The 25,225-nt window shown below is 46.1% G+C and overlaps 1 protein-coding gene across 3 annotated transcripts in view; it reads right to left on the bottom strand.

The window, feature by feature from the left end:
• Nucleotides 1–25,225, bottom strand: part of KCTD15 (potassium channel tetramerization domain containing 15) — a 179,667-nt gene that overhangs the window by 32,703 nt on the left and 121,739 nt on the right. For all 3 annotated transcript variants that reach the window (XM_085637388.1, XM_085637386.1, XM_085637389.1), the window contains exon 3: nt 11,556–11,700. In XM_085637388.1, coding sequence (XP_085493514.1) covers nt 11,556–11,700 — 145 coding nt within the window. The remainder of the gene's footprint in view (nt 1–11,555; nt 11,701–25,225) is intronic.

Genomic DNA, 25,225 nt, shown 5'->3' with positions numbered 1-25,225 from the left:
CACAGTGTGGGCATTTGCCAAGCCGGATTGCTAAAACTCACCACCCACCCTGGGGTAGGCCAGGGCACGGGGCAGAGCAAAACATCCTACACTTTCCACTTCTGGGCTCGGCGACCGGCAGATGGGGAAGTGTAGGTGTGCATGCATGCACATTCCCTTGATGCATGTGTGACTACAGGAAATTGCCTCCAGGATCTGGCCAGTAGGAATCTAAAGTTAGGGTGCCTATTTAAAAAAATAAAAAGAGAACAGGAAAGTTATGAGAGCATTAGGCCACTGATAGCTGATAACTAGGTGGCACAAATGTGTAGAGTATCAGGGCTCCTATAATCCCTGCCTAAGGCCGTAGACGGTGATGGGCTTTCTGATTCGCTGAAACATGTTGGCATAAGTTTTCGGATAGATGAGTTATTGTATCTCATCTGACACCCAAGATATATGGTGTTTTGATCATATCAGAGGTAACCAGTAGTAAAGAATATTCTCTGGGGTATAGCTCAAGATATTTTTAAACACTTATATAGATCCATGCTATAATTCAGCGTTCACTTATCTAAAAACTCCCAGCAATGGTTGAGTCCACCGCAGTGCTATTTAGCTACCAAGGTGTTAGAAATTGCCTATGATGAAGCATGCCACAATATATTATTAAAGGACCTAGACACTGATAGCGATGAAGATAGTGAGATAGCTGTTCCGGCGATAGGAAATTGAAATGCTAGCCCCGCAGTACTGTCACCCCTAACGCCAACATGATACACGAGCACACAGTAGAGGCGCACAACCGACTTCACTATTAGCCTTGGTATACTGGCGAAACCTATGCATAACAGGTGGATATTGAGGGTATTATACAGAGCTGGAAGTGACATGCCTGGGGGGAGGGAGGGGCGGGGGGGAGGCTCGGGAGTTTAGGTAGAATAGTATGCTGTGAAGTCATAATGCAACCATCGCCCAGGGATGGTACTAGTTAGCGAGGACTGTTCTTTTTATTTCTACTTATTCCCCCATTGGGTCTCAGTCACAGCAAGGACGGAATACCGATTTGTAATGTAGACCTCACTTTGTACGACCCTGCACTATAAGCTTGTAATGGTTCCTGGGGTGGGAATATTAAGAAATGGATTTTGACACACTGTAAACTTGTGCTGACAAGGAAAAACTCAATGAAGTTTGTTTACAAAATAAAAAAAAGAAGCATGCCACAATATGTTGTGGGTGTGATGATTTCTCCAAAATCTTTCAGGATTCCCATAGGGTAACCCAAGAAGTACCCTTTATTGTCCTCAGCAATTTCAGTGTGGTATTCTTATCATAGGGAGGATATGCATTGGTTGAGTTCCTCTCTCTCTTTTCTTGTTTATTTATATTTTTATTATTGCCCATTGATCCCATAACCAAAGCACCTCAAGGATTTAAAGTGGATCTTCTTTCCAACATCATGAAGCTGCTAAACTGATCCCTTTTCCGGCCTGCATTGTTCAACCTCTTACAACATGCAGTAGTACCTGCCTGCTATAGATTCCTGCTGCAGAGCCTAATGACCTCACCAATTGTTCCCTAACCTTAAATATACCATGCAAGACAAGCTGTTGGGAAGTACATAGGTGACTGCTGGAGTATGCAGAATCCGATAACGTTATCCACAGACATTAGTAGTGGAAAGGGAACACGTTGATCTACCTGAAGACATACTGTTATTCCCCCTGGTCAATTCTAGCAAGAGAACCCACACAAATGCTACAGTAGCTTTTAAGTGTGAACGCTGGAAGATCTTATGTTTGCATGAGCATTGTTATTAAAGATGACCACATTTTGATGTACTAAAAATGTGCTACAGTTTAAGAATAAATAACATGCTGCTTAATTATCATTCCGCTTTCAGTTCTATATCAGGTAAACATGATCCATACAAGCAACCAATCACAAGGGCGATTTCAGCACTTTTGACAAGTTCCAGATAGCCTCAACGTGCCTCTGCTTGCATTGAGATCATGGATGGGTAGATGAACAGATCCTGCTGAAATGGCTCAAACTCCACCAGAACGTTCCTTTCATACCAAAATTAACAGATTTTTGTAAGTTCATTTCAATTCTCCAAAAAGGGTTATGTGTGGTGTTTCATCAGAATCCTCTCAGTCTCTAATTTAGTCAATGTGTACTGAACCAATATCACAAAATTTATACAGGAAATACTACAGACTTCTGGATAAAAGAAAGCTTCCTCTGCCCGACACACCTTACGTAATCAACGCTACCAGATGATTTGTGTTTGTGGATTAATGTAACATTTTTTTGGCTCAATGGATGAGCCCTAAATAATGTGAAATATAATATTCTTCTAGGGAATGCGGAATTATTGATTGATTATTGGGAGAGAAAAACTGTTTGCTGTTCTACTCACTTATCCTTCTTGTTCAGGTTGCAGCAGCTACATGATTGATGTTCGTCAACTGAGCCCCCAGAGGTCACAACGCAAAGTTATGCATTTAAAATGCCAGTTTCTTGGCTCAATCTTGGGGAAGACCTATTGTTCGTTTGAAAATAAATAAATATTCTCCTCCTGACTAAAAAAACTTACGTTGTAAGGAATAGAAGCAGCTTAATTGTTTTTCACAGCTGTCTTCCCTGGGTAAAGCCGATCTTAGGGCTGAAATAAGAAGGAAACCCGGGACATCTGATCTGATTCAAGAGCTCTCCTCTGCAGGGTCATTTACAGCCCAATGTAAATTACAGGCCCAAACACTCCAGAGCACCGGATTAAGACTTGCATGTAAAATGTGCCCAAGCAGTTTTTGAACCATTTTTGCATACATTATTTTCATATTTTTCATATTGCATGGAAATTTCCACCAGCTTAAAGCTGGTGGGACCAACCTGAGCATAATAGTAGGAAGGTCAATTGTAGTTCAACAACTTCTGTATGCGAGTGCAAGATATGGGGCAAACACCATTTGCGTCAGGTTTCATACTACAACATGGGTCTGCAAGACCCTGGTCAAATCGGCACATCAATGCACTTCAGAGAGGTCTATAAGGAGATTTGTCAAGACTCTATCTGAATGTGGGGGGATACTGCTTTGAGCGCTAGCACAACTTGAGAAAACCAGACATTCTGGCTTGAAAGAAGAAGTATCTTGTTCCCCGGGGCATAGTGGCTTCCTCACTGGGGGGAGAGAGGCTGCCAATGGCCCCACTGGGTAGAAGTAATGCTAAGGGAAGCTAGAGTTGAACTAAGTGGCACCTGTCTAGATTTTACAAACTGCACCTGCTCAGTTTGCACATTGTATATAGTGCGGACACAGCTGCTTCAGGGGGCTTATATAGTCTACAGGCCTGTGATGCTGACTTGTTGCTTGCTTCTATAGGACTACAACTCCCAGAAGTTTAAATGAGTGGGCTAAACAGGGTGCCGTGCAGCCTTAACGCCCTGAGTGCTTACTTGCCTCCAGTAAGTAAGCGCAAGTGAGGTGTATATGGAGAACAATCAAGCTTCCAAGGGCAGATCTATGAACTATGTCACTATGTTTTATTGCATCTGATAGGATGTAGGCCAATGCTCGTTCTTTTCAGGGTGCCCATTTAGATTAATATGTAAAAGGAATGCTTTTCTTTCTTACATCGAGGAGCCTATTTACGAGATGGTTTGCTTCCCACTTGCACCACGCAAAGTGGTGCAAGTGCGACGCAAACCGGAAGTCAGATTTATGAAGTCACGCAAGGCCACTTTGTGTGGGGCTGAGTGACTCCATAAATCTGGAGTAAGGCAAGGCAGCGCAACTCGCAGTTTTGCCTTATTCTGCCCTGGGGAGGCATGCCATGGGAGTAGCATCGGTGCAACTCCCATGGTTTTTTATGCATTCCCAGATTTACCAGAACTGGTAAACCTGGGAAAGCGCCAAAAAGATATGCCTTTTCAGGAGAGGTGTAATGAGGAGAAATATATTTATTTCTCCTCATGACTTCCTCTTTCTGTGCACACATAGAGAAATATGCCTCTCAAGATTGTTTTTGTGCAGGAAGGTGTCCCTTCCTGCACAAAAACAATCCTGCAAGCAACGCAGGCACCCTTGCACCATAGTGCAAGGTTACATGTGTTGGCGTTAGGCTGCCAATAGGGCACCATTGCAGAGGAAAAGGCAGGAATGCGCTGTATTGCCTTAAATACAGCGCATTCCTTTCCTTTCCCTGTCACGTAGTGCAGCGCAGCAAGGTGACTTGCTGTGCTGTGCAACTATTTCATAAATAGGCCCCCAAGTTTTGTTCCCTTTAGGACACAGCTCCATTGTTTGACACCAAGTTGTTTCTTGGAGTGCTTGAAAATGTTGTGATTGGCCCCACAGCTGGTTTACCCAACATGCTTCTCGAAACATTTTTTTTTCCTGACAGGTAGGTAGTGATAATTATTGTATACTTTTCCAGTCACTTTAATCCAACACATTTCACTAATGTTTATAGCTTGTCATGTGCAATTTAATTTTTTTTAAAATGACAATTTGCATTCCACACAAATTGAATTACTCTTTTCACACTTAGCAGGTGTCGAATAAGTGTTAAATAAAAATAAACTCAGAGGGGCGCTTTTATTACCTTAAAAAGATTGAGTTAAAACCTGCAAGCATTCGACCCAATTTCTTTCTTATGTGAAAACCCTTTACAACTCTTGGGCAAGGTGAGTCTCAGTAGATAAACCCTATTTTTATTGCATTAGTTCCTATGTGCCCTTCAGGCGAAAACATGTAGCAAATTTGTTGAATATTGTACTGCAAATGTGTCCTACGGCCATATCTTTGAAAACATTGATTGGAGAGAAGAATCCTGAATTTTTCTTGCAACGTTGGCTCGCTCAAAGCCATTCACAATGTGGCTAAAAGAAGGGGGTATTTTTTTCTGAAAACTGCCCTGCATGTTCTCCTCCAGATATTACCTTGCAGACAGCCCACAATGAGAGCAACTAATGAAACCAAGAGGTGATTATGATGTAACAATATTGCCAAATAGCAGTAATCTCCATAGCCAAGATTTTTTTCCACTGCTCATACCTCTTGACGCCACAATTGCCAGCTGTGCTGTAGATACCATGTTGGATACACTAAAGTAACTAGGGTATAACTGGTCCTGGGTTGCTTGCGTTCCAGTTCAGGGAGTAACTGGACTGTTCCCATTGGAGCAGAGTCAAGACTCCTTTTCATATGGCTGGGTCCGAACTGAGGTGGCAGGGTGTGCAAAATAACCATAGACTGGGATGTGTCCTGAGAGATTACGAGTGGTTGAGGTTAATTCAAGCATTCCAGCCATCACTTTTGTGTATTCTTTATTGTGTCACCCTAAGTGGGACCGGGTATGCCCAGGCAGGGGCCCCATGCACAGTGTGTCCCTGGAACCAAGCTATACCTGGCTGATGACCCCTAACTAGGGAAAAACTGGTCCTGGCTTGCTTGTGTTCCGGAAGAACCTGGCAGTTCAGGCTGAATTGTTCCCATTAGAGCAGAGTCGCAACTGATTTGCACATGGCTTGGTCCAAACTGAGGTGGCATGTTGGGCAAAATAACAATAGATTGAGATGCGGCTCCAAGTAACTACCAGTGGCTGAGATTAATTCAAGCATTCCATCCATCACTTTTTTGCATACTTTACCATTTTGGATACGGAGGAAGAGGCACGAGAGGAGAAGAGTCTCTATAGCTTCCAGCAGACACCGGCGGCCCTATGGCAGTTGGCGCGTGGACAGTCTCCAGTGTTTTCAACAATCTAATATAGAAGCCACTTTGTGAATTTCGAAACATGTGGAAAACCAAATTCCTGCCCTCCCCAGCGATGCAACAACGCCATTCAAATGTTGGTCTCTGGAGGTCTTTTTATGACAGTCACAAGTCTAAGAACACATCTGCCCAGGATTAGAAATCTCGGTGCCAATTTAAACATCAGATCTGAGGTGGAAAAACGTGTATGCGAAACCGTGTTCTAAATATTCACACTTTCAAGCCTCGCAGTGCTAGCGACTACACTTGGAAGACGCACTTTGCTGCACCTCAAGGCATTTAACCTGACTAAATGAAGAGGCACCAACTGATAAATATTCAACAACACTTTATAATGGTTTGTTTGGGCGATGAAAATACCTCATGCAACTCTCTCAGGAAATAGTCTTGCTTTTTAACCTCAAATTCTCTTTAACTGCTGCAAAACAGACATTTACTCCATTGGAATGCTGGAAGCATTGTTTAAACGTCACTTATGTCGCTGTCTTTAATAATCCGCTCCCCATTTTGCTCAGTGTAAGATATGTTGCGGATGTCGGTAATACACATGCATTCTTGCAGAGTGCAAACGATTCGCAAAAATAATTGCAAAATAAAGACGAGATCCGCTCTCAGCAGCCCTTTGGAGGCAACCGCCATTTCAAAGCATCTGTGAGGAGGTGGACTCTGGGTGTGCACGTCCGGATAGATATGCTATTTTCAATTCAATCAAAAACATTTCACTCAGGTGACAGCAACTGTCTGTACCATTAAAGTGCCACCAAAAAGATTATGGGGTAGATTTTCAAGCATTTTGCACAGGGTTAGCATCACAAAAGTGGCGCTAACCAGAAAAAAATGTTTTTGGGGGAATTTACTTTCCAATGCAAAGCTTGTTTTGCGCTGGAAAGTACCCTAAAAGTAGCACAAAGCACTGCTTTGCATTACTTAGCACCAAGGGGGCGTTACATGGGCATTCCAATGCAACCACCCATGCCTTTTGACGCAAAACCCTATCTACAAAGACTTGTAGGCAGGGTTTTGCGCCACACATTAAAGCCACTTCAAAGGAGGTGATAACAGGAGAAATGTTTTTGTTTTACTTTTTTTCCAACTTTGCATCTGTGCTGCACTGTGCGGCACACATACAAAGTAGGAAAATCTTTTTAACTTGCTAGGCATGGTATTTTGTACATAAGGGTACCCTTCCTGTACAAAACCTACGCTAGACTCACACACACAACCTAGCTCTATGGCGCTAATGTGTGTGTGTGGCGCTTGGCAGCTGAAATCAGCACCGTCACTAGGGGGAGGGGAGGAGAGGGCCATATCTCTGAAGATATGGCGCTCTCCTGCTCCCTCCCTGTCATGCAACGCAGTGCAGCCTCTTAGGGTGCTGTGCTGCGTGCACTTTTTAAAAATCTGCCCCTATGTGTGAAGTTTTTGTGGTCACAATCACTGGAGGCGGCAAACAACCTGAGCATTCATTTTGGGAAACATTTGACACATTAGCTATGCTGAGTAAAGAAAGCTAATGGCCCAATGTACTGTTCTCCAATTCTTGGATAAACTCCACTGGGTTAGGGTATACACGATTAAAAACAAGCAAACGGTTCATGTGCAATTGCAGATTGACTCCCACATTACATTCTACCAAAGAATAAACAACTGTGGAAGGGAATGGGAAATTGGGGGTTTGTGCCACTGAGTGGGTCGCTTGCTACAAAACTCATTTACAATGATGCCAATGCCTTCATGACCACCATTATCTCTTCCGCAAACTTTCCCTAGCACTACAGAAACTGCCTTGCTTACTGGGTAAACAGAACACTTACAGGCGAGAAGCACTCTTCCAGAAGTGATCTACAACACATTTAATTACCCATTACATTGAGCCTGCCATCTTACATCTGCTGACATGGCCAACTCAAAGGTAGAGCTTCATGAAGGGAGACATCATCGGTCAGTCGGTGAGCATCTTTCAATGTGTGTGGTGTGGGCTGCCTGTCTCCTTCCCTTTAGGAAAGTGAGGTACCGCACAAATCCCTCTGGATCATCACTCGCTGTTTGCCTTATTCTGCCCTGGGGAGGCATTCCATGGGAGTAGCATGTGATGCCTTAAACTGACCTTTGTGTATGTGGTTTCTTGTGCTTTGTCTGTTCAATAGCTGAAGCACCGGGCCCAATGTGCAGAACAGATTAAGGCATGTTTGTGATGCGGCAGTAATACCTTTTCAGTCTTTGCATTTGATATTGTTAAAGTCAGTCTATTTGAAGGTGCTTTAGGCTTGAGTTGGGTAGTTAAGACACCAACACAATTTGTAGAGGAAGTTGTGAATCCTTCACTGGAGCTTTCTACTCTGTTAGAGAATCTTCTGACAGATTTACCACCACCAAAATGATAGTATAGCAGAAGTGACTACACTTGAAGATTCTTTTCTGGAGTAATACTCCCCAAAGTAGAAGTTACCACTTTCTTCACAAATTGGAAGGTTTTATGGTATCATTGAACACTAGACCAACCAGTTTGTCTTACATATTGGTACCTGCATAGGACAACTCTTGCCTACCTGAAAGAAAGATTGTTCCTTATGTTCCGCACAGACCTACTTCCGAAGAACCACCAGGTCACGTTGCAAGACAAAGAGTGAGTAGCAATATTTGCTCTAAATCCTCAGGTTGTGAAATAAACTTCCTTTGACGGAATGTGTGATAGCATTGTTGGATATCTTTTAAAGTGGCTTTGAAGAATTATCACTTTGCTTAACGGATTCTGACATTGTGAGGAATTTGCTCTCCGTTACTGGGCCACTGGTTGTTAGGTTTGGGTTTTGACAAAGGTATTGCTTACAATGTACATAAAGTTTGCTTTGGGTCTGTCCTTTCAACCCCGGACTGTTTTTTAACTGCCTTTTTCAACAACTGGCTTGAGACGTTATCAATCCTATCACACCTCAGCGAAGCAATCATCTATCACCTAATGCTATTAGCTGTTTGGGCGTATTCTTCCACCTTCACCCCAGTGCTTGCATTGAACTGCATGCAGGACTACTTTACAGCTATAGCATTCTCTGTCTGCATCAAGAAGCACTATCCTTTGTGTCCCCTTCTGATATACTGATACTGCTTGCTTTAGTACAGGAGTAGCCAGCCTTTTCTGTAATAAGAGTTACTTATGTAGAATGAAATTCATCCTGACCTTTTGGCTTTTTCAATGGTTGTTTAATGGTGAAAGCCATTGACTTTGTGGTGCAGACTGGTGGTGGATTATGATTATCAGTTACAATAATCAAATGAAATCACAGGGATGTGAAATACTCAGTTTTACTCTCCTAAATAACAAAGATCACACAGACTATAAAAAAGTTGTAAAAATTATCAGAATGTTGTGAAAACAAAGGGATGGGCCTCTTGGGCGCATGCTATCTTAAATCTGGAATTATGTGGCCTAGTCTTCCTTAAAATTAAGAAACCCATCATGTAAACACCAAAAATGACCAAGAAAATTTTATCTGCTAGATTTGTGTTGGTGGGATAGGACGGTCTGGACATGATTGAAACAGGCGTTTGGGGTGGCATAAAAGGGGGACCCCCTGAAATGAAAGGAGCAAAGTTGACAAACATAAACAAAAATCGCATGAATCATTTCTTGGTTATGGGATCGAGTTAATGGATTTATTGGTAACATATTTCTGTATTTTCATATCGATCCAGTCAAACGTTCGTATTTGTGATCCCTGATTTGGTTGTAATCAGTTTCTAAATATGAATTCTTGGGAACCCGCCTAGAAGCACGCAGTTTTGCATCTTCTTTATCAACACAAATTGTAATGCTGATTTCTGATTGCTGACTCCCTATTATCGATTGTGAAAGCTTTGTTGTATCCTTTTCTGGTGCTGGAAGCAGTTGTACCATTTCCACGTACTCTTTATACTATCGCGATACTGTGCATATTGCATTAGAAGAATCTATCCCACCCCCGGGTTAAAATGTAGCTAAAGCCCCTCACGATTTGACCCGTGTTATGGGACCAATGTACACACAGATGCACCAAGTACCATTACATTTGCCCATTCTGTCAGGCACCCTTGCCCACCCCATCACAAAGAGCTTTAGGATTTTATACAGAACGTGCCCCACCCCACATGCCTGCGTGAGTGTGTATGTCAGTCACAAATATGGGAACATCTCTCTTAGCCCTGTATCCTCTGCTCCACGGAATGAGTCCCCATAATCCAATTTTCGAAAGTTAGAAGATAAAAATGTATTTTAGGTCTTCAGATTCCTATGACTTAAATCCTGTAATTAATGCCCCGCTCAGCCACACAAATCGTGAATACACGAACCAAGAGTGTGCACTCATTCACTGTACACTTTATTAGCAGCAGCGTGGCAAGGATGCCATGGGCCCTGGTGCAAGCAAGGAAAATGGCCCCTGTGACTGCTGTTGGGGGTAGTAAAATCCAGTAACTACAAGGGTTCAAAGGACCACTCTGGGCCCCAGTGCCACTGCACCTGCTGCACCGATGGTAGCTACGCCCCTGTTTAAGAGACGCACACAGGTGCAGGATATTGACTGCACAACAAGAAACCCCCATATCTGACATGCACTACAGAACAGCAAAAGAGTGAATGAGTCCAAAACGAAGGTCCCAAAGCGGACTTTACACTAACACATCAGGCGTGATGTGGGGCGAGAGGTGGGAAGATGTTGGTGAGAGCAGTCTCAAAATCGAGCAGTACAAGGCGACACATGCAAAAATAGAGTAGCGGTGGGCTTGGACAATGACGTAGAGGTGAAAGGTGAGGTTTGTAAATAAACGCCGTGAAACCGAAGTGGTGATATTAATATTAACAGTAACAGGAGAGAAAAAATACAGGAGTGGGGAACAACAGAAGTGAAAATAAACACAAGCCCGGTAAACAGTTTTGTGCCAGCTGTATTTGAATTTGTCGGTCGTAAAATCGATCAGCCACATGTAAAGTGCACTGTGATTGACTTCAGCACCATATTATATGTTTTCTTATTTTTGTCGGAGGTATTTCAATACGTGCCATTTTCAACAACAAATTTAAAAAAAAGTGCCTACAGGTTTTACCACTGTCAGATTCAAGTAACGGTGACCCAAATATGTTTACGTGACAAGACCAATATTCCCAACAAATTCACATTCAAACAACAAAAAACTGGAAGGACTGGTGGCAAACTAATAATAAAGTGAAGGCATGCAGGTAGTGTCAGGATGGCTCAGTGAATTGAAATCTCGCAGCTAACGTTCACGGTCATCTGTATGTTTAATTGTTTGAATCTGGCAAGGCCTAACAAGACTTCCATCCTTCCGAGGTCGGTAATTTGGGTAATAGTGACACCAGTTATTCTAAGAAAGGGCAGAAGTGCAAAATGAAACGCTGCAAAAAATGTTAGCAGAAACGTGTTGTGATTGTCTCACCTAAACTTGGGAATAGCTTTCCAGTATTGAATACCAAACTAAAAAAAATAATTCAGAAAACAAACCTAAAGGCTGGGCCTCGTGATCCACAGTTTATGCTGACTTTGCAAAAAACAAAAAAAGTGATGAAATCAAACCAGGCGGGAAACTGATGAAGCCAAAGGCTTCGCCATTAAATTCTTTTCGGTAACCATAGCAACCAATAGCTCATCTGTATAGCAACATCTCGCATGTAACACAGAAACCCCAAACGGTAATGAAACTGCAACAGCAAACACTGAAGCTTGGTCAACTGGGTTTTGGCTGAACCTTCAAGCAAACCTTCCAGTGTGAAGAACTCTGGTGGTAATGCCATCCCCTCACCTTAAAATCATCGGGGAGAAGCAGCTTACACGTCCTCAGGAAACTCAGGATGTATCTGAAAATCTCGCCGTCCCGATCAATGAAGTAATGCTGCTTCAAGCTGTCCAAGACGATTGGCTCCGTGCCGTTGAACAGGCGACTGATTCTGCGCAGAAAACAGGGGACAAGACAGTATTTAGCCTCTGACACACACATGGTTTGATCCACTGCTCTTAGGGGAATGGACTGTTCATTCATGGAAAGTTCTCACAACTGTGGACATGCACACAAAGACGTTTGAAGGCATGGGGTAGTGGGCAGTTGCCCAGGGCCCCCACCTTCCAAGGAGCCCCCAGGGAAGTGAACTTTCTCTATGTTTCACATGTTTATTTCTGCATCTCAGCCTGTAATGTATTATTCAATATTGTTTGGTATCATGGGGCTTGAATTAGCAGAAAATGGGCTATAAAACGCAAAGTTGTTCCGAAGAGGGACCCCTAAAATAATTCTTATCAAGGGCTCCCAAAATCCTTAAGATGACACTGTATGAACAGTCACAACTGCCCCCAACCCCCCTACTACGGCAGGCACCCTGATGTGCAACGAGTTGCGCGTTTATGCTGCAATTACTAGAAAGCAACAGGTATTCGTAAAAACATTGTCAGGACTAAGGAATATGGCCATTTGTAATGTATGTGAAACTGTTTATTTTGAAGATTTATATTGCTCCCATTGGCTGTACAGTAGTGCCTCATATCCTCACTAAGCACTGGTCTACAGAAGGAACCAAGAGAACCAGGGGGGTTCTGCACAACAGTGCCTCGAATGCAGGTTGTACTGGAAGTAACAATGGGAGTGAGTGTTCTCCAGAGGATCATTCTTTCAGAGAATGTAGAAATCCAGGGAGTAGGACTGCATGCGCCCAGATTTGACCTCTGGAAGCCCACACTGTGTGCACGTGCCACTGGTTTCCTCCTGAAGCAAAGAGCAGGTGGTGGCTGAGCACCAGCGGATATTCATGGTCTGCCTCTAATGTTTTAATCATGGCCATGGAGTACACTCTCCATCCATACTTCTCTAGCGGCTGCTCTGTCTCCTCCCTCACTCTACTGCCTCCCCGACGCTCCTCCCTCAAGACCTGACTTTAGGCTGGATTCTACGGCTTTCTCTAAACATTTTTTTGTTGAAACATTTTTTTATTGTTTTCATAGCATCAACTCAGTACAAACCCCGCTACCTCCCCCGTCAAAGAAGGTACTTCACATACATTGTTACCAGCCAATATCTGGGAGAATGAACTTCCAACCCATGCGGGCCCCCCCCCCTCCCCACCCCATGTCAGTGTGCCCCCTTCCTTCCTCCTCTCTCCTGATGTGCCCCTTCCCTGCTATAAATCAGGCATGGGTGCTCAACCTCCTCTAGGGAACCAAGGCTTTCCCTCGTGCCTAGCCACCCCCTTGCTTCCAGCGCTCGCTACTACTCCCCTTCTACTCCCCGTTCAACACCTCCTCCTGCCTGTCAGAGGTGTCCCCCTCTCTCCCGGTGTCAGACATCAGCCCCTGAAGTTCCACCACCAGCGCCTCCCACGCTCGGGCCGTCGCCAGCGCCTTCTCGTCATCCCTCCGAAGAGCTAATTGCAACCGGAGCGTACCCTCTGCCCCCGCCCATCGCGCAAACGCCGCCCTCCACCGCAAGAAGCTAGGCCCCGCCCTGGACTTCCAGTGCATAGTCAGTTCCCTCTTGGCCATTATCAACCCTAAGTCGTAAAACTTGCTAGTAACCTTCGTCCGGCGGGTGTGTGGGAACCAAAGTAGTAAGCAGGCCCCCAGTTCCGGGTCAATAACGCGGTCCGTCACCTGATTCAGGCAATCCATAACCTCTGCCCAATAGTCACCCAACTGAACGCAGGACCAAAACATGTGACGAAAGTCATCACCCTCTCCCCCGCACCGCGGGCATATGGCTTTCTCTAAACATGCACATCACACTGCCGCGCACACCTCAACACACAGATCGCATGGCGTCCCTCACCTCAACACACAGATCGCATGGCGTCCCTAACCTCAACATACAGATCGCATGGCATCCTTCACCTCAACATACAGATCACATGGTGTCCTTCCCCTCAACATATCAATCGCACTGCGTCATATAACTCAGTTTATAGATCGCACGGCATTGTACACCTCAACACACAGATCACATGGCGTCCCTCACCTCAACTACAGACCGCACTGCATCATACACCTCAATATACAGATTGCAGGGCATTGTACACCTCAGCACACAGATCACATGATGTCATTCACCTCAACATACAGATCACTTGACGTCATTCACCTCAACATACAGTTTACACTGCATCGTACACCTCTACACACTGATCGCATGGTGCCCTTCCCCTCCACATACAGACCATACACCTCATCATATGAATCAAATTGCATTGTACACCTCAGCATACAGATCACGTGGTGTCATTCACTTTCAACATACAGATCACATTGCATCGTACACCTCAACACACAGATTACCTGACATCTTTCACCTCAACATACAGATTGCAGACTCCGGACATCCACGCTCTCCCTGGAGGAGTTGCTGGAGACGAACGGAGCGGTGCTTGAGCGGCTGCGGCCTGGGGTTTCTGAGACCCTCGACTCACCCATCGAGCTGCAGGAGATTGAGGAAGCGATTGGCCGACTGGCGCCCGGGAAGACCCCGGGACCTGATGGGTTCCCTCAGGAATACTATGCCCACTATCGTGAGATTCTGGCCCCGCGGCTCCGTGACCTGTTTGCAGACGCGGTGGAGACGGGCTCGTTCCGGCCCGAAACGGACACAGCCACCATAGTTGTCCTCCCCAAGACGCAGCCCCCCTCGCAGTCCTGCTCGGCCTACCGGCCGATATCCCTTATTAACACCGAACTCAAAATTTATGCCACGGTCCTCGCGCAGCGGTTGCGCCCATATCTTGCCTCCCTGGTCCACCCGGACCAATGTGGATCTATGCCGGACCGGGGGACCAGACACTGTTTGCGGCGCCTGCACCTTGCTCTGGCGCACCGCGGCCGCCTTTCCCCCTATCTGGCCCTCCTGCTGGTCGACTTTGAGAAGGCCTTCGACTCAGTGGGGTGGGCGTACTTGGGTAAGGTCCTGGAGCACATGGGCTTCGGTCCCCAGTTCCGTGCCATGGTGGCGGTCCTGTACGCGAGCCCGCGGGCCCGTGTCCTAGTCAACGAGGCTCTATCCCGCCCGTTTCCCATTGGTCGAGGAACGCGCCAGGGGTGTCCGCTCTCACCCCTCCTTTTCGCGCTGGCCATGGAACCCCTGGCGGTATTGATTCGTTCGGATCCCGTGCTCCGCGGGTGGGACTGGCCAGGTATGACCCCCGATAAGATCGCCCTCTATGCGGACGACGTCCTCCTCTATCTCTCTGACCCAGCGACCTCGGGGCCCCGGGTCCGCTGGATTCTCCGTCGATTTGGCCAAGCGTCGGGTCTTCATCTTAACCCTAAGAAATCCGTTTTAGTTCCGCTGCACCCATCAAGGGATTGCTTCGATTGGCAATCGGATATTCCCCTCCGGAGACTCTCATTTAAATACCTGGGGATCTGGGTCACCCTCCTTCCGGAACTCTGTTGGGCCCTCAATGTGGCTCCGGTGGTCAACCGGACCAGATCAGATTTGCTCCGGTGGCAGTCACTCCCATTGAATCCGCTGGGGAGAGTCGCCCTCTATAAGATGATGGTCCTCCCGAAGTTTCTATACATGCTACAAAACACTCCGTGCCCCTTTCCGCGCCCGTGGTTTCGGGAACTGGATAAGATGGTGATTAAATTTCTCTGGGGCGGCGGCAGGCCCCGGCTGGCTCTCGACCGCTGCAGAGTCCCCTCCTATGACGGCGGCCTGGGCATGACTAACCTATATCTCTACTACCTGGCCACCCAGCTACTGGTGATCCATGACTGGTTCTCGAGTGGATGGAGCGATCCGGCCTATCGACTCGAAGTGCAATGCCTCGGGTTCTCCTCTATCCAAAACATGCTCTATGGGGCAGCGGTCCCCCGGTCGCTCCCCGGCGTCGTGCGGGCCCCTCTCATCGCGTGGCGCGCAGCTTTGAGGCACACCCGGTGGTCGGGGACGAAGACTCAGCTCACACCGCTTTGGCACGGGACATGGCTGCGGGAGGTGGTGGGACTAGCGGGTTTTTGGCAGTGGGACCTTCTAGGGATCTCTAGTCTGGGCGATATATGGCGGGGGAGCCACATGTGTTCCTTCCAGGAGCTTCAGACCCGCTTCTCGCTTCAGCCGTCCCAATTCTATAGATACCTTCAGCTGCGCCATGCGGTCCAGGCCCACGTCCCTCTTGATTCCAGGTTGCCCTCTCATAGCCCGCCTGAAGCTCAGGTGATGTTGGGGTGTCTGGGGAAGGGGGGGGATATCCCGCATTTACAAATCCCTGATCAACAATACTCCGGTAGACTGGAGCGGCCTAAAACAGCGATGGGAGGCTTGGGTGGGACCCCTGGATGACGCGGACTGGAGGGATGCCCTTATGGCCCCTCGGTCGCTTACCACCTCCGCTAGGCTGCGGCTCATCCAACTCTATTACCTTCACACCGTTTATCTGACTCCGGAACGTCTATATCGTGCGGGCCTCCGTGTGGACGCCTCCTGTGCTCGTTGTGGGGTGGCCCCGGCGGATTTCTTCCATATGGTGTGGTCTTGTTCCCGCCTGGAGGGCTACTGGGCAGCGATTGAGGCTGATCTCGCGGAGGTCCTGGGATGGGAGGTCCCCCACGACCCTAGACTGGCTCTGTTGGGCATCACGGACGGGGTGGATGGATCCCGTAACGATAAATACTTCCTCACTACTGCCCTAATGGTAGCTAAGAGGGATATAGCAGCCGTGTGGTCACAACCGGATCCGCCCAGTAGGGCTACCTGGAGTAGAGGGGTAGATTGGTGTGCGGCCCAAGAGCGGTCGTTATACACTGCCCGGGGCTGCCCTAAAAAATTCCGCAAAATATGGGGGAAATGGCTGGGGGGCTTGTTTTGAGGGGTGGGGCGCAGAGGACGGGGGATGGGGGAGGACGGGGGGTTATGTTTATATTCGCTTACCAATTGCTTTCCTGATTGCAGTTACTGATGCCATGTTTCACACACTGTTGTATATCATTCTGGATATTGTCCTTCATGCCGAAAACACAATAAAAACTTGTTTATCAAAAAAACATACAGATTGCAGTGCATTATACACCGCAACATACGGATCACATGATGTCCTTCCCCTCAACACACAGATTACCTGACATCTTTCACTTCAACATACAGATTGCACGGCATTGTACACCTCAACATACAGATTGCACCGCGGCCTGCACCTCAATATACAGCTAGCATGGCATCGTACACCTGAACACAAAGGTCACATGATGTCATTCACCTCAACATACAGATTGCACTGTATCGTACACCTTGACATACAGATCCCATTGCATTGTACAAGGCAACATACAGTGTGCACTGCATCGTACATCTTAACACACCGAACACAAGGCATCCTTCCCCTCAACGTACAGATCGTACACCTCATCATATGAATCACATGGTATCGTACACCTCAACATACAGATAACGTGGTGTCATTCACCTCAACATACAGATCACACTGCATTGTGCACCTCAACACACAGATAACCTGACATCTTTCACCACAACATACAGATCCCACTGTGTCATACACCTCAATATACAGATTGCATGATACTGTACACCTCAATGTACAGATCGCGCAGCACTGTACACCTCAACACACAGATCGCATGGCGGCCTTCGGCTCAACATACAGATCGTTCACCTCATCATATGACTCACAAGGCATCGTACACTTCAACATACAGATCACGTGGTGTCATCCCTCCAACATATAGATCACACTGCCTTGTACACCTCAACACACAGATCGCATGGCGACCTTCACCTACAGATTGCACTGCATTGTACACCTCAACATACAGATCGCACTGCGTCGTACACCTCAACATACAGATAACACTACATCATACACCTAACATACTGATTGCAAAAGCATTGAAAATACAGCACCATTATGCGATTTTATGGATCAACATAGTCCCTGGATGGCCGGATCCGTGAAATACTTTCAAGAATCCCCATAAGGCACATTTTCAGACAGTGATTCTAACGGAATTCATTACTGTTACCATAATTAAATATGCCACAAAAGCAATAAACAGGGACACACCTGACCTAGACTTATGCTTCGCGGTGTACCTACTCTATGCAGAGTGTAAATTGTATTTTTTTTGACCAATGGACTAAAGGTAACAAATGCATGGGTCAAACTAAGGGAAACTGAAATGGACTGGTGGTGCTATATTGCACAGCCTTTGAAAACAAACTTATTGCCCATAAAAGCAAGCTGCTACATCATAAAAGTACACAAGTGAGACTGTTTTGTAATTTTAATAATACAATATCTCCAGATTTAAAGTGTCAATTTCTATGATTTATAAAACAAAGAACAAAAGTCACGTTAAGTAATGAGACTTTAGCAATATTAGAAATAAAAATCAGACAGATTACTAGTGATTGGTTTATTAAATAATGTCAACCCACCACTAAACCTGCAGTATGCATGCCTCGGCTGCGCAGCTGTATGGTTTGCTAAAGACATCTTGGGGACAGTCAGAAAGCTTCTCTGGGAATACATTCCAAACATTGCTTACCATTGGTTTTGTGGTTTGTAGCTCACATTTTCTGGCTTTATATTTGCTGGATCTATTTGTTTTAGGCTGTCCAATGTGAGTTTGTCCCTCCAAAGAAGTAAAGCTTTTTCACATTACCTCTCCATGTGTTATTCCAGGAGTGCTCTAGTCTATAAATGGGCCTGTAAATCTTGTTCTTATCTCGTCACATTTGCTGTGCATTCAACCACAGAGATCAAATTTCAGGCTCTGTCATTCAGGGGAGCATGGAGTTGACCTTTTCTTTGACTTCAAAGTGAGAGGATTTGTGACAATCTCGCTGGACTACTGGGGGTAGGGAAGTTTTTCTTTCTAGCACACAAAAATATTTAAATGAATTGTGGTGCAAGCATTTCAGAATATATTAGAAAACCCACAAATGAAGCACATTTTCAGTGGATACTTTAATATGATCAAATCAATACATTAGGTGATGCCATTTCCACACTTTATCATTTGTGCGCTGTATAGTTTTATTAGTAAAACTGTATGTCTATGCAAATATAATGGTCATTTCAATTGAAAATGAGTTATTTGTAATCGTAGTGTGCAACCACACTATGCATACTCCACTTTATTCTGCACCACTCCACGCTCCTTCACTCTACTCTGCGCCACTGCACTCCACGTCACTCTATGCCACTGTACTCTACTCTTCACAACTCCACTCTACACTATGCCAATGCACTCTACACCCCTGTACTCCACACCACTGCACTGTTTGCCACTCCAGTCTAGGCCGCTCCACTCTACTCTGCACTACTCCAATCTACATAACTCTGCAACATTTCACTCTACGCCACTGAACTCTATGCCAATACACTGTACGCCAATGCACTCTACTCTGTAGCACCCCACTCTACACCCCTGCACTCTACCCCAATCTACTATATGACACTTTAATCTACTCTACACCACTGCACTCAACGCCACTGCACTCTACGACACACTACTCTGTAAAACTGCATTCTCTGTGACTCTACTCTGCACTACCGCACTCTATATCAATGCAGTCTACGGCATTCCAGTCTGCATCACTCCACTCTAAGCCACTCTGCACCACTCTACCTCACTGCACTCTATCTACTCTACATCGCTCTACTCTGTACCACTGTACTCTATGCTAATCTACTCTGCACCACTCGCATCTACGCCACTGCATTCTAAGTCGCTGCACTGTACACTGAATTCTATGCAGCTGCAATGTACACTGCACTGTACTCTGCACCACTGTACTCAACATCACTGCACTTTTTTACCACTCTACTCTACGCCACTCTGCAACACTGCACTCTATGCCAATCTTCTCTGTACAACTGCATTCTATGCCACACTCCTCTGCATCACTCCACTTTACACCACTGCACTCTACGGCACTATACTGTACTCTGCACCACTCTACAACACTCTACTCTGCAGCACTGCACTCTATGCCACTGCACTCTACTCTGCAACACTGCAATCAAAACCACTCTACTTTGCACTCTACGCCACTCTACTCTGCATCACTCCAAGCCACAGCACTCTACAGCACTATACTCTACTCTGCACCACTCTACTCTGAACCACTCTACACCACTGTACTGCACACCACTGCACTCTACTATGCGACACTCTAATCTACGCTGCTGAATTCTATGCTGCTGCCCTCTACGCCGCAATACATCCAACACTACGCCATGCACTCTACACCAGTCCAATCTATGCCACTCCACTGTATGCTACTCCACGCAACCCCACTCTATGCAACTACAATACATGACGCGCTCTGTCACTCCACTCTACAACACTCTGCTCTAGTCTTCACCATTCCAAGCTATGACACCCCACACCACTCTGCTCTAAGCCATAACTTTAAGCCATGCTGAACCGCAGCCACACTGGTGTACAACATGGCTAAAACACATTGCCAAAGACAATAACTCTTGCATAGTCGAGACATATTGGCTTGCCAATACTTGTTTGAGAGTATCTTTTCTAGGAAATAAAATGGAAAACAATAGATGTAGCTTGCAATAGGGCCTACAACCTGGCTCTGTGCTGCACCTTTGGTGCCCTTTAAGAGGGATTTCCTCCATGATTCAGTGCCACTATTGTAAAACCTCACCACTGATTGATACGAACATCCTATCCTTTGTAAACTACCAAAATGTGTTTCCAAGTGACAGCTAGCCAAGATGTAATAAAGACAAACTAAAATTTAGAGGTTGAAACCCTAGTATCTGTGGAAACGTGGCTAGCTTTTTCAGTGAGGATTTACCAAAACTAGTCCATAAGGTTGAGACAGGAAAGGGATACTCTAAACTTAACTCGTTTGTATGAGCCAGCCTACTTTATGCCTCGAACATTACCCTAAAGACAACATGAAAGCTTAGCCCCTTCTTTGAAACATATAGCCTTCTTAAGACTTACCTTTCTTCTTCCCAGAAGCATAATTTTGTAAAGTAAACTGCCGACTTAAGGAAGCAGGGTCGGACTGGCCTTTAGGGTAATCGGACAGTGCCCGAAGGGTTGGTATGGCCGTGTGTGCTCCGTTTTTGGCTGCTTGTGGACCTGTTTTATGGCGTAGGGGTGTTTTCTTCTCAGTTTTTCCACAAACATTGCCTGCAGCTAGCACAAATGTATGCAGACTGCCATATCTTGTAAAACACATATACAGTTTGTCTTTAAAAGTTCAAAACTGCCCAGATTTTCAAATTCTGGCTACTTTTTAAACTGTCTGATTACCTAATCGGGCAACTTTTATTTTAGTGCCTGGGCCTATTTTTTGTCCAATTCTGAACCTGTCAGGAAGAAAGTTGAACTTCAAGCTATATTGGTACAACCTGCCTGAGCGTTATCCATTCTTGCCAGCCAGTAACTAACTGACTTGGCACGGAACCCTTAGCTCAGGGGTAAACAATAGAACATCTGGAAATGAGAGATTCAATTTCATGCATTAAAGGCAGAAAACAAAGATAAAAGAAAACATAATACAGATGTAACATATAAATTAATTAAAGTGAGACCACAATAAAAGACATAGGAGATGGAAGGAAATGAAGCATGAGAAAATGATAAGGTGAACTTACCATGTATATAATCTCCCTGTCATCGCCTAAACACCCATCAAGACTCCATTTCTTATTTTTAAATATATTTTTATTAATTAAAAAAAAAAAAAACATCTGGCAAATAATACAGTATTACAATTATCCATTGTAGAACACCACCATCCCTCTTGTCCCAATGTCCCAGTTCCAACACCAAAAAGGGCTAAAAAAAAAAATAGTGACATCTACCACAGAATTATAGGCTATCCCTATCCCATCAATGTATTGGTCTTCCGCTCGATTATAAATCCAGTTCCCACTAACAGTCAAGAGCCAATAATGTTACATTAACTGAATAATAGAATATAAAAACTAAAGCCAATCTTCACCCTACTTCCTCCCCACCCCCCCGTGCGCCCTAACTACTTGCAGCTCAGAAGTGTAGGAACATCTAATCCCTCTGTTCTGGTTAACTCAGTAACAGCAATCCAGTACAGGCTAACCTACTACTATTTGAGTCCAACAGTTGCTCCACAGGGTATATCCAGTGTTACTCTACCGCTCCTGTGGAGCATGGCGAACTCGTCGGGGCTTCCAAGGCAGAGCCGACCTCCGATTCCACCTCAGGCACCTGTAGCGCAACAACCAGTGCTTCCAATGCCCTCGCTGCCTCCAGTGCTTTTTCAATATTGGTCCGCATGGCCTGTTGAAGGCTGACTACGCTTTCGCTCAGTGCCCATTTGATTAAGTCCGCCCTCCACCTCCCAAAATTGAGCCCTCACGCTGATTTCCAGTGTGCAGTGATCTCTCTCTTAGCCAACAACAGGTCTAAATCTATAAACTTGCTGGTCACCTTTGTTTTAGAGGTATGCGGAAACCAGTGTAATAAGCAAGTGCCCTGATCAGGTTCCATATTACGGTCTGTAATTCCACAGAGCAGCTCGGCCACTTCCTCCCAACATGTTCCCAGTTGTGAACACCCCCACATCATAGGTTGAAAGTTTGCCCTTCCAGGCTGCAACGCAGGCACTGTGCAGTATCCGTTTTAAAATATTGATTGATCTTAGCAGGGGTTAAATATACCCTGTGCAGAATTAAAAAATGAACCAATTGAAATCTGGCATTCCTAGTGTTTTTCCTGGCTCTCCTAACTAATTGTGCCCATGTCTTTCAGGGATCTCTTTGCCTAGGTCCGCCTCCCATTTCCCCTGCAGCTCCCGCAATGGCTCCAGCCCCTCAGTCAACATGCGCGTATAAAGGCACGTAATGGCCTTGAAGGTTCCCGCAGCCATCACCACATACTGGCAGGCCATAGATGTCTGTGGTTCCAACAACCCTGCCTTCCAATGACGTTGCATTGCCGAAACTAGGGCTGAGTGCAACAAATAATCTCCCAGAGGGAGGCCGTATCTATCCTGCAGGGCCTGAAACGGCAACAATGCTCCCTCTTCATACAGATCTCCCAGCACTTACACTCCTAGCGCCTCCCATTCAGCCAATGCCGTCCAGTCCCTGCCATGTGGGAGGGTGGTACACATACCCAGCGGAATCTCCGGGGCATAAGGGAGGGCAAACCCAGCTCTGTGCTGGCTCCGGTTCCAGCACAATCTCAGTGTCTGCTCCTCGCTAGTAAGCAGCTCAAGGCGCAGCCGCTGCTGAAGTACTGTAAAGGACAGTATATGGCGTGGAGCCCACCGTCCCTCAGGGCCATCCGGGCCCCGGAACTCCCGAGCTACCGCTTGAGTGAGCCACTGTAACTGGGCTGCTAAATAGTATAACTCAAAGTCCGGCACTGCCATACCCCCGTCAGCTCTCAGATGCATCATTGTGGTCAGTGCAACCCGCCGTCTGCTGTTTCCCCATAAAAATCCCCCAGCCATGGAACGAAGCTGCTTGAAAGTGGAACCCGGCACCCAGACCGGTAGTGTCCTAAAATAATACAGTAGCCGGGGGAGCGCTACCATCTTCAGGAGCGCCACCCGGCCCGCCACCGAGAGCAGCAAAGTACTGCAAAATGCAAAGCTACTCCTAAGGCCTTGTATGGCCCTACCCACATTACCCTCCAACAAATCCTCAGGGTTATGATAAATGTTGGTGCCAAGGTATGGCAAGCATCTGGGCTCCCAGCGAATGCCTGCAACCTTGGAGGGACTTGCCTCAGACGGGACCACCGGGAACAGGCAAGTCTTCGCCCAATTCACCCCCAGCCCGAGACCCTGCCAAAAGCATGGAGTAATTGCTTTGCTCCTTCTAAGGCCGTTTCCGTCATCGGCATATAAGGATATATACTGAATATCCCCGCATATCCCCACGGAGATCTCACCTGGGATAATGCCTCCTCACTCTGGCGTGGGCAGCCAAAGGCTCAATGGCTAAGGCAAACAACAACGAAGAGAGCGGGCACCCTCGACGCGTTCCCCCCCCTACTAAACAAGAGGGGGAAATCGTTGCTCCCGTCCGTACTCGAGCCGTCACCGATCTACAAAGAATCTCCGTCCATTCCACAAAGGATTCTCCAAGACCAAGCGCACTCAGAACCCAGAGCAGGTATGGCCATTCTAGGCTGTCGAACGCCTTTTCAATGTCTACTGAAAGGACTGCTGCAGTGGGGACTGTGCTATGATCTTCCCCCAAAATGCAGAGGAGGCGTCTCACATTAGTTGCAGTGGTGCGTTTCGGGATGAATCATGCCTGATCACTATGGACCAACTGCACCATATATGGAAGGAGCCGAGTCGCAAGGATCCTACTAAGTATTTTATAATCAGATGTTAGCATGGATAATGGGCGATAAGCAGACCTATTCAGGGGGTTCTTTCCTGGTTTCAGCAGAGGGATAATGATAACCTCTCGAGTGGAGGTAGGCAGCCGTCCCAAGCCCCGGGCTTCTTGGAAAACCGCCAGCAGCTTAGGGGCTAATATATCAACGTAAATCGAATGAAACTCTATCGGTAGCCCATTTGTACCCAGTGTTTTATTGCGCACCATATGTTGAATTGCACCTCGTATTTCCCCCACGGTAATCTCCCGCCCTAATAAGTCCGCCTGCTTCTCCTTGAATCGCGGCAGATGTACTTCCTCCAAGAAATCCTCCAGCGCATCGCCCGTGGCCTGAAGCTTACTCCTGTACAGGTCTGCATAGTATTCTAAAAACAGCCCATTACCCATCAATACTCCATGTGAAGTGGAATCACCACTATAATAATCTTCTTATATTTTGCCTCAAATCTTCTTCTCCCATCAACATAAAGCACTCCACTCATCCTCTTTTGCCCTACCACTACACAAACCTCCCTTCTGGTATAGGGCTGCTCTTCATCGGCTTGGTTCCATTTGTCTCCATACTCCAAAACAATGTACCATTCATGTGCCTCCTTCACTTTAAAAAGGCCATGGAATTTGGATAGCCCTGTCACCATGCGTCCATGCTTAGCTTTGACCCAGTCACCAACCTCATTAGGTCCTCGCACAACCTTTTGAACCTTCAGGCATCTATCACCCACCTTTTATTGGTGTGATAAAGCTTGCACTAAGTTTGTGCAAGGCTTTCTCCCTTTCATCAATTAACAGGCAAAATCTTGGAAACTGTCTTTTGTGGTGCGATGTGCCCACACTATATCACTAGCCAATTTTACAACATCCATGTTATTTTGTAATGTCATTTGGATCGCGCCATTTGCCAGTCTATTGGCTCTCTATACCGTGCCATTTGCTTGGGGGTTGTATAGTGTTGTGCAATGATGTTTAATTCCACACCCCTCTAAAAATACTTTCATGTCTTGAGAGTTAAGTTGTGTACAGTTATCCGTGATGAGTCAGCATGGCAAAACCTTCCTCTTTAAACAATTCTTTCAAAACAGAAATTGTGACTCTTGTGGTCACATCT

Source organism: Triturus cristatus, chromosome 12 (assembly GCF_964204655.1).
Source record: "Triturus cristatus chromosome 12, aTriCri1.1, whole genome shotgun sequence".
Lineage (NCBI taxonomy): Eukaryota > Metazoa > Chordata > Amphibia > Caudata > Salamandridae > Triturus > Triturus cristatus.
This window is presented reverse-complemented; position numbering and strand designations above follow the sequence as displayed.